General features: G+C 29.2%; 1 protein-coding gene across 1 annotated transcript; it reads left to right on the top strand.

Annotated features, from left to right (window-relative positions):
• Nucleotides 1-4,700: 4,700 nt before the first annotated feature.
• LOC129315248 (alpha-farnesene synthase-like) lies at nucleotides 4,701-8,478 on the top strand. Its single transcript, XM_054958831.1, has 7 exons — nucleotides 4,701-4,874; nucleotides 5,132-5,396; nucleotides 5,888-6,263; nucleotides 6,353-6,571; nucleotides 7,406-7,547; nucleotides 7,842-8,090; nucleotides 8,179-8,478. The coding sequence occupies exons 1-7, from the start codon at nucleotides 4,701-4,703 to the stop codon at nucleotides 8,476-8,478; spliced, it is 1,725 nt and encodes a 574-aa protein (XP_054814806.1).
• The last annotated feature ends 2,253 nt before the right edge of the window (nucleotides 8,479-10,731 follow it).

Here is a 10,731-nt window from a genome sequence, read left to right as displayed (position 1 = left end):
AGTATTTTGAGCTGTAGAAAGAAAATTTACTACTAGAAAAATGAAATTTAGCAAGGGATAAATCCCTTACTAAATACTATTTTTCTTAGCTAAATTGTATTTCCAAGAGAGATTTTGTCCCTTGCTAAAATTAGTGAGGAATTAAATCCCTTGCTAATTCAAAATTTGATAACTTTAGCAAGGGATTAATCCTTCACTAATCCTTCACTAAATATGCCTATATTTAAAAATAGTGTGCCACATTACCCGCCATGTGTGCGTCAACTTGTGACATATCACCAACAACCTCATACTTCATCAATCGCCGTGTCACATACCATCTTGTGTCCCATCACTTGCCATATGTGCAACAACTCATGACATGTTATTGTCTACCTTGCGCCATATCATTTGCTCCTTATCATATCATATTTTCATTATGTTTATGTCAAAGTCAAGACTTAAATCCTTAACCTCATACCTTCTAAACCTTATATTCTCTTTCCTTGCTAGTTGAACTAAAAAGTACCTGTAGTCATTATATGAGAAATTAAATATATATTATTTAACTACATAAATATATCAAATAATATATTATAAAAATACACACATATATACATATTAAATTTTTTTTTCAATTATTAATATGTTAAAAATATTTATATTTTATTTAAATTATTCTTCATATTATATTTTTAATAAAATATTATTTTAGTAATGAAAATCAACTTAAAGTAAAGAAAATATTAAACATTAAATAATTTTATTATGAATACTTTAGTTAATTTTTAAATTTAATTTTTATTTTAAATGAAAATAATTAAATTTATAATTAAAAGTCATTACCAAAAGTTAATTTTTTTCAGTAATTAACTATGGATAGAATCTTTCGCTAATTGTCTTATTTTAAAAAGGAATTAACAGTCTCTTGCTATTTTCCTTGCTAATTGTCTTATTTTAAAGAGGAATTGATAATTATTGCTATTTCCCTCACTAATTCTTTTATGTTAGAGAGGGTTTAAAAGTTTCTTGCTAATTTTAAGTCAAGCTATGAAATTAACATTTTTTGCTAATTTTCTAGATAATTAGTATTTTAAAAACAAATAGATGATCTCTTACTAAATTCCCTCGCTAATTTGCATTTTTCTAGTAGTAATTAGGGCTACATAGACTCATTTTATGCCTCCAACCATAGATATATACACTATTTCCAGCAGTTCTCGAAGGCTAGCTCTACTAGGGTTTTGAGTTTTTGAAGATTTGGCTAAGAATAAAGATTTGAAGAGATTCAAGTTGATTTTCTTCAATTTTTCTGCTTTTCTTCCCTCTTCTCTTTGTGTTTCTTATATGGTTTCTGAACAATTGATGTTTGTTGCTCTTTTCTAAACATTAGTAGCTAGTTTACTTGTTTTATAATCATTTTGAAACTTTATATGGATTAAGACTGGATAAAATAATTTTGGACTTGAAATTTACAAAGATAAATGGATAGCTTTGTTGGTTAATTAAATGGAGATATTTTACTAATCCTTCATAGTCAAATTAAGATTGGAGCTTCACACTTGTTTTTATTAATTACTTTCAAGAGATTGAGAATTTTTAATGTTTGCAAAAAATACTTGATTTTGACTTGATAAAGCTTTTTTAAATAAATTAAAATCTTAGATTAATACTTATATGCTCATTAAAAATTGTTATGAGAGAAATTAATTTAAGTCTTATGAAATATAAAAGGAAGAGATAATCCTAAGTCCTTATCCCTTGAAGTCAAAATTTCAACTAATTTACTTGCTTCAAAACACTTTTTAATCTAATTTTCATACTTTTACACAAACCCTTCATATGATTTTGCTCAACTTAATTCAAAGCTAAATAGTGAATTTTTAACCTTTCTTTGCATAAATTTATGTGAGAATGATATCTTTGGAATATTCTATATTTATGACTTCCCATATGCTTGCGATAATGCTTGACAGTGAATAATTGCACAAACAATAAGTCAAGAAAGCTAGTTAAAAAATATTGATTTTTAGAGATAAATTAAATCTTGTTAAACCACATTTAAGCCTAACCGGCCTAGAAGTGCACAAAAATTTATGAAAAGATTAGCAAACTTTCCAAACCAGTTCCGCACCTGCTAGATTTAAAAGTACAAAAATTTAATTTTGTTGTGAAAAAAACACATTCCAAACTAGTTATGTTATCAACTGGTCTAGAAAACATTTCAAGACCAATTCCATTTGGAACCTGTTTGGAAAGTCTTAACAACATGCTATTTAATTATAATATTGCCACTGCCTCTACTTTTTAAATCGTCTCCACAATAATTGGTTTAGAAAGGCTGGTTTAAAAACTAATTTTCAACTATCATGACTATGTTGGGTTAGTAAAAATATATCTATTTTACCAACAAAACTACCTATTTATCATGTAAATTTCAAGTCAAACACAAATTTATCCAAGTTCTTCTCCTAAGTTATCTTTCCCAAGCATAACCCACATGAACAAAGCAATATGAATTTATAAAAATAGTTAGTTCACTTATATAATAATCTTGGTTAAGCTATACTTAAAAAACGATTTCTAAATTAAATCCCTAATTTGGGCTTATGACACCAATTATGTTATTGTTGTGAATGTGAACAGAAAGAAGAATTTGGCCTGAGGTTGGGGAAGTTGATTAAAGAAGCAAAATGCCCGTTTGTGGAAGAGATTGGTCCATTGCCCAAGTCGGAGCTGATGGCTACAATTCAAAATTTGTCTGGAAAATTGTTTTCAGGAAGAAATCAAGATGGCTCAAGAAACCCTACTTTCCGTTAAGAAAAAACACAATAATATTATTAAAAAAAGCGTATCAAATTTTTTTTACCAAAAATAAAGCGTGTGAATTTTTTTCCCAATTATAAAACAATTTTATACATGCTTTTGGTAAAACTTTTAAATAATGTAAAACATGGGAATATATATATAGAGAGAGAGAAAATAGTTAACAATTTTTTTAAAAAAAGAAAGGTTAACAAAATTTTAAAATGAAAAGAAAAACAAAAATAAAATTAAAATTTGTATAGCTCCAACTAGAATATCTTTTCATGTGTATGGTGAAGAAAACACGTTAACTGGAAGGGGGGATGAAGAAATAATCAATTTCTAGGCACATCAGAGGCTATTAATTGATCTTCTTGAGGCCACACACTTGGCTCTGGTAACTGACACATCTATCTCGAAGACGATGCTTCCACCAAATCGCAATGTTATTCATCACGTGTTTCTCAGCAAGTTAATAGGAGAAATTCGTCGTATCACCTGTTCAAGAACCTTAAAGATCAGAAAATGACAGCAAGCTATATAGGTGCCTTTCTCCTCCACGCATGGCCGAGAGACCTGACACGTACGTTGATGAGTTGTCCCACATTAATTGCTTTGAGATAGCACGTACAAACTAACGCAAACGAATTAATTAGTGGTTGGTAACAGAAGAGTCTATAATGGTGTTAAAATCAAATCCCCACACAAACCAGACTTAGGCTAGTGTTTCATATCGTGATGAATTACGGTTTAAATGTTTATCACGAGAGGTGTTTACATTTAATTTCTTACGATATCTTGAATATAATTATTTTTAATAAAAAAATACCTACGAGCAATTAAAAAAAAACAAATCAATCCCCCACAATCTTATTTTTTATTTGTATAATTGTTCTTTTTCGGAAAACAAAAGGTCTTCCCAATTCCTCTGTTTTAATTTGTTTTTTTTTGTTTCTTTTTTTGCATGTGCTTCACATTTATTTTTAGGAGGAATGAAATCATGCAAAGGAACATCAAAATATTTCAAATTAAAGTACATGAAGATTTGCTTCCAAGCTCTCAATGATGTCACCATTGAAATTTCTCATAAAACTACAAGAGGAAACACCTTTGATGGAGTCATAAGATTGTCTGATTTTTGTTTTTCAATTTTTTTTTGTTTTTTAAAATTTATTTAGACAAGTGTTTTGAATTTAAGTATTATCAAAATTGTTTACATTTTTTATTTTTTTAAAAAAGAAAATATCTTAGAAGTATTTTCATTTTTAAATCGCACTATTTTTTACTATTGTAAACTACCTTCAATTATAGCTTACTAATATTATAAGTTACAGCTATTAACCACTTGTTACCACCATTATCTGTCAATTTTTAAGCTCTAATATTGTTTTCAAAAGTGATATTATATTACTTGATAGTTTAGAATACCCAATGCCTCTCGGAGAATAATTTAATAACTATAATAAATTATTTTTTAAGACTTCAAGTTAAATACTAATAAATAAAAAAGGGTAAAATTAAAAAAATATTGATTACTCTAACTTGGTCTTAAATTAATATAAGAATTTGTAAAACATATGTTGATAATTTTTATAAACGTGTAATTTCTCAAAACAAATGATTCAATCTTATGATTTAGACATTTACAAAGTGTTGAGACTAACATATATCATTATCACAGTAATAAACCAAAAACAGACAAAGAAAAACCTTTGTAAACTAAAGACTGTACATGCCCCACGCGTCTGAACAAGCATATTTAAACAACTTTTACGTTCAGCAAACATCTTTTTGTTTCTTCTAAAATGATTCCCCATATAAACACAAACCTGTAGGCTTTGCCTCAAACTCAAAAAGGTGATCACCAAGAAAGAAGACAAGAGAGAGAAATCAATTTACAAGAACAAACAGCATACATGGACTATAGTATGAAGCACCAATCGGAAGCAGCAAAGCAAGACAAAGCACTCTGTGACATTGGCCACGGTTCAGTATCTCATCACAATGCAATGGAGAACAGAAGATCTGCAAATTACAAACCCAACATTTGGAAATATGACTTCCTTCAGTCACTCACCAGCCAATATGATGTGAGATTACTTCTATAAATATTTTTGTTATTTCAAATTTTTTACTTCAATTTTATTTTCAATACAGTATGTTGCTCATATAAAAGGGTTAAACACAACTTTTGGTTCAATCTATACTAAAACACGTTAAAACTATATATAGGAACTAATAGTTATGTTTTCCCTTATATAAATGATAGAAGTGGTTAGACCTTCATGATCAAATCACATTAATTTATACCCACTCATTTAATTTATTGCTGTGTAAATGTACACAGAATGAAGAATTTGTCATGAGGTTAGAGAAGATGATTAAAGAAGCAAAAAGTCTGTTTGTGGAAGAGATTGGTCCATTGCCCAAGTTGGAGTTGATATCTACCATTCAAAATCTTGGTCTGGCCAACCATTTTCAGAAAGAAATAAAGGAGGCTATAGAAACCGTAATCTCTGTTAAGAATAACAATATTAGGGTTCATGATCATGTGTATTTCAATGCTCAATGCTTCAGGCTTCTTAGGCAGAATGGATATGAAGTTTCTCCTGGTAAGTCTCTCACTTTTCACTTGAACCAACTAATTAATTACATCTTTTAAATGGATCCCACAAAGATTCACAGTAAGACTTTCATATCATTCGGTGGATCCCACAAAGAAAGGTCATGCTTAATATTCTACTTACATCATAATTTTGAACTTGTTCTAACGCAAAAATAGGGGGAAAAACATTCAAATTAACGCAAAATACTATTACTAAAATATCTTTCTAATTTTTTTCCCAAATACACACACAAAGAGGAACCATCCTATGTCTTAGAATATGTAAAACTTAATTAAAAAGAGTCTACTACCCTTTGCTTTCAATATTGTGAGAGAAATGAATTTTGCTTTTACCAAAAAAAAAATTGGAACTGTTTACAAAAGGTTATTGTAATGATTGAAAAAATAAATTGTCAAAAATAAATAAGTAACATTTAAAATTTATAATTTATATAACCCCAACTAAAATAACTTGTGATGTGTGTGGTGAAAACACAGATAAACTTGGTACGATATTCTTATACGGCAAGGAGAATAAGGGGAATAAGTATTCAATTTCTAGGAATATCAAAGGCTTAATCGAGCTTCTTGAGGTCTCACATTTGGGTTTGGAAAGTGAAGATATCTTAGAAGATGTTAAAAGATTTGCTATTAATTCTCTCAAGGATGCTTCCACCAAGCTACACTATTCAAACCAAGTGGTCCATCATGCCTTGGAACTCCCTTCTCATTGGAGAGTTCAGTGGTTTCAAGTAAAATGGCATATCAAAGAATTGGAGAAAAACCACATGAATCATGTCTTGCTTGAACTGGCCAAATTAAACTTCAACATCATTCAGGCCAATCTTCAGAAGGAAGTGAAGGAATTATCTAGGTAGCCAGCTAGTAATGAATAAATAGTTAATTAATTAACTCATATCTCTCTATTCTGATTATTTGATTTTGTGATGCTTTAATTTATAGGTGGTGGAAGAATCTTGGTTTAGAAAAAGAGTTGAAGTTTGCAAGGAATAGGTTGGTTGAGAGCTTCATGTGTGCAGCAGGAGTGTCTTCTGAACCAAAGTTCAAATCTTTGAGAAAATGGCTCACCAAAGTCATCAATTTTGTGTTGGTCATCGATGATATCTATGATGTGTATGCCTCATTTGAAGAATTGAAGCAGTTCACACTCGCAATTGATAGGTTTGTTTTTGTTTAATTATCAAATATTATTATGTTTTCATTATTTAACGAGTAAAAAAAAAAAAAACCCTTTTGGTGCTTTTAACAAGTCTATATCTATTTGCCAAAAAAAAAAATCATATGCAGATAATTATCCAAAAGACGTGTATTATATTATTGAGAATCATGGTGAAAAAAATAGGGCCATTAAACAGTTATAGTTCTGTTAAAAAAAAAGTTATTTAGGTAATAATAAGTGGTCACTAAATTAATTGCCATAAGTTGTGCACATGTAAGATGTGATGATCTGATTGGTTGATTTGAAGGAAAAATCATTTACTTTGTACGTACAAAAAGTGGCGGTTTTTAACCAGCCTTGGCAATCTAAAATTTGTGTTGTAGGTTTGTTCTGTATATTAATTATTATTGTTTTTTATCATTTATTAACCAGAAATGAAAGAGTCTTCACCAAAAAAAAATTTGCTTTAAGCTATATATTTATTAAGTCTCAAATCTAATTGAAAAAAATGATGCATGAATAGTGATAAAAGTAGGGCCATTGAACAGTTATGTATAGTTGTAATTGAATTCAGTGGTCACACGATTGCCAGGACATGTATACATGAACAGAAGCAACGAGTAGTCGCTGTCAAGGATATGGTTATCTAAACCATTCGAAAAGATTATATGAGAACCACTCAAAATACAAAGAAAAGAAAAAGTGTTCCACAAAACAACTGAGGAAGAGCATAAAATGATCAAAAACAAATTATTGAGGGAGTTGTGTGTCAGTCAAAATCATGTCAAACATCTTTGTTTCAAAAAAATTTCACGTGCTACTCATTTTATTTTCAGGTGGGATGCTAAAGAACTTCAAAGTCTACCAGACTATATGAGGATTTGCTTCCAAGCACTCAGTGATGTGACCGCTGAAACTGCTCAAGAAATTGCTGCGCCAAACAACGTTGACAAAGTCTTACCTTACATTAAGCAAGCAGTAACAACTCTGACCTTTTTTTTATTAAGTTTTAAGTTTCTGAGCCACACTCTAAACTGAATTAAAAGAAATTATTAGGTTATCTAAATATGTGTAGACTTAAATTGATATGAGATGGTCAACCTAGGTAAAGTTAAGATTAATAATTAATATTATAATAAAAAAGTTTTATAAAATTAAGTCTTGAGGTTTTCAGTTAATTAATCATATAATTTTTCCTTTTTTCTTCCTTTTCGGTTGTCTAATTTTGAATGACAAATTCATGATTCTGTTTTTATATTTTATTTTTTGCAGTGGAAAGACTTTTGCAAGTCTTTATACGTGGAAGCAAAGTGGTACAAAGAGGGTTACGTACCATGTTTGGAAGAATATCTTAACAATGCTTGGATTTCATCTTCAGGACCAGTGATTCTATTGCATGCATATTTCGCTACCTTGTATCAACCAACACATCACATCAACAATTTTCTGCTGACAAATCACGACTTTATCTTCAATGTTTCACTCATAATTCGTCTCTGCAATGATCTCGGAACTACAATGGTAAGCTTTAATTTGCTTCTTCAAAGATTTATCAGTATGTGTAACTGTGTTGTCATGAAATTAATTAGACATCTGTTTTTTATGACAGGCCGAAAGAGAGAGAGGTGATGCAGCATCATCGATATTGTGTTATATTAATCACATGGATGTGACAGAGGAAACAGCAAGAGAGCACATTGAAGAAATGATAAAGAGAGCGTGGAAGAAGATAAATGAACAGTGCGTCAGTACCCAAGATGCTTCAAAACAAGCATTTGTAAACCAAGCCATGAATGCTGCTCGTGTGGCACATACTCTTTACCAGAATGGTGACGGTTTTGGAATTCAAGATGGAGATATTAAGAAGCAAATATTGTCATTAGTTATTGAACCCTTTCCTGATGTATGACTTTGTTGAATACTTGAACCTGATAATTATTAGCAATGGTCACTAATGGGCAGCTTGATGTGTCCCTAGCACAATATTTATGTGGGTGTGTATTTTTCCTTTGGATAATCACCTTTTTTATAATAAAGTGAATAGTTGTTACCGTCTGTAAGATCATTATTTTCCAAACATGTGATTAATCTTAACTAAGTACAAGAAAAATTTTAAATATTTACCGAGCGTAATCTTTAATGTAAGTATAAAGGTAATATAAATTGATATGCCTAAAATTAGCAACCGCAAGTGCACAGGTCCCAATAGTAATAACAACGGTGAGTCAAGTTGTCCCAACTAATGAATACTAAGTACTTCATAAACCAAGTTCATTCAAGTTAAATGAGAAAATTTTGAGAGTAGTTTTAACAAATTCAAAATAAAATTACAAAGTTCACAATTACAAAAAAAAAAAAAGAAGAAAAGAAAGAAATCTACAAATGGACTTAAGAAAATCAAATGGAGAGTGTTTTAAAGTCCTTATCCCCTAATTGCTTTAGGTATATAACCCTCTTGTTATCGTTTGGAAAAACATAACTTTAGATTCATGGACTTTACTCACATTTTGCTATTGATCCCTATACTTTTTTCAATATTTTTGGTCCCTGTACTTTTATTTTTTTATTGTTTTAGGTCACTCCAAAGTCCCTATACTTTGTTCATGGAGGACCTAAAACAATAAAAAATAAAAGTATAAGGACCAAAAACATAAAAAAAAAAAGTATCAAAACTAATAGCAGAACATGAGCAAAATACAAAGACTTAAAGTTATGTTTTCTTTTATCATTTTAATTATATGGAAATTTAGTTTGGATAATCTAGGAATTGAAAATGATCAAGAGTATCATCTTATTATTAAAGATCCTAATTAACCCAAATAAAACAAATTATACCATAGGTAATTAATTGCAGTAAAGACCAAAATCCATAAGGATTACCTAGGTCCAATAAATACATTCATATTCTCATAGCGAAATTAGCTAAGTTAATCTTAGACTACTAGTTCCCAAGGTTCAATTTGGGTCTCCTTTTCTAAGGTCTAACCAAAATGTCCAAATCTCACTTAGTGGTAGCCAAACACTAAACAAGAACAAGAAAGCATTCTACCCAAAACAAAAAACAAAAAAACAAAAAAGAACAAGAAACACAAGAACAAGAAATCAAAACTTCATTACTCAACAAATAAATAGTAAATCAAAAGTTATTTACAGAACTAAGTTCATAGTTTTCTAGAACGACAAGAATTTAGTTACCAGAATGACAAGAATTTAATTACACATAGCTGATAAAAACAACAGTCCTCTAGAGGCTTTCAATGGTAGTATAGCTAAATAAAACAGTGCTTGTGAACAAAAAAAATCCTTTGTTTTAAAAATTTTCAAGAATAAAACCAAATACATCATGTAATTTGCTAAGGCAATTTAGAAAATTTAAGTGGTAGAAATACTATATCCTCACCCACACTTTGGATGTCACAGTGACCTTGCTATATATGAATAAAATAAGAGAAAGGATTGAGGTGTAATTTTACCTTTAAACTATTTTCAAAGAAATAATATTGCCCCTAAACTATTCATCATAACAATATTACTCTTATCATTTAAATGTCCATTATTGGTAGCTAGTGGAACCTACTTTTCATGGGTTAAGGTATAATTTTGCTCATAAATTATTTTCAAAGGAGTAATGTTGCCCTCCTCATTTAAAAGTAACAAAATTAAATAAAAATAAAATTACAATAATATTAAATAAAATAGTATTAAATGTATATATAAATATAAAATTATAATAATATTAAATAAAAATATTATTCAATGTACATATAAAGTAAATATAAGAAAAAAATTTATAGTATATTAATAAAATGTCATAAATTAATAATGTTATAAATTATAATTTTATAACTTATCAAATATAAGTAAATTGACTCAAAAGTATCTATCATTAATGATTGAATTGGATTGGACAAGAAACCATTATTAATGACTCGATTTGGAAGAAAAAAAATTATTTCCATGATTGAGTTAGATTGGACAAGAGTTAGGCCTCTATTAAGCCAGAAATTGAAGTTGAATTGGGAACTAGAGTGGTTTTCAAAAAACCAGACTATTTTACACATAATATTAAAAAAGCTTAAAAAATATTTTTAAAAAATAGAAAAAATTAAAAATTAGATCCAACTAAAGCCAACTTTATTTTGAACAATTCACATATATAAAA

The sequence above is a fragment of the Prosopis cineraria genome, unplaced genomic scaffold, assembly GCF_029017545.1.
Source record: "Prosopis cineraria cultivar Desert tree isolate PC_DT_omini unplaced genomic scaffold, ASM2901754v1 PC7, whole genome shotgun sequence".
NCBI lineage: Eukaryota > Viridiplantae > Streptophyta > Magnoliopsida > Fabales > Fabaceae > Prosopis > Prosopis cineraria.
The sequence above is the reverse complement of the archived record's forward strand: the minus strand, read 5'-3'. Positions and strand labels throughout refer to the sequence as shown.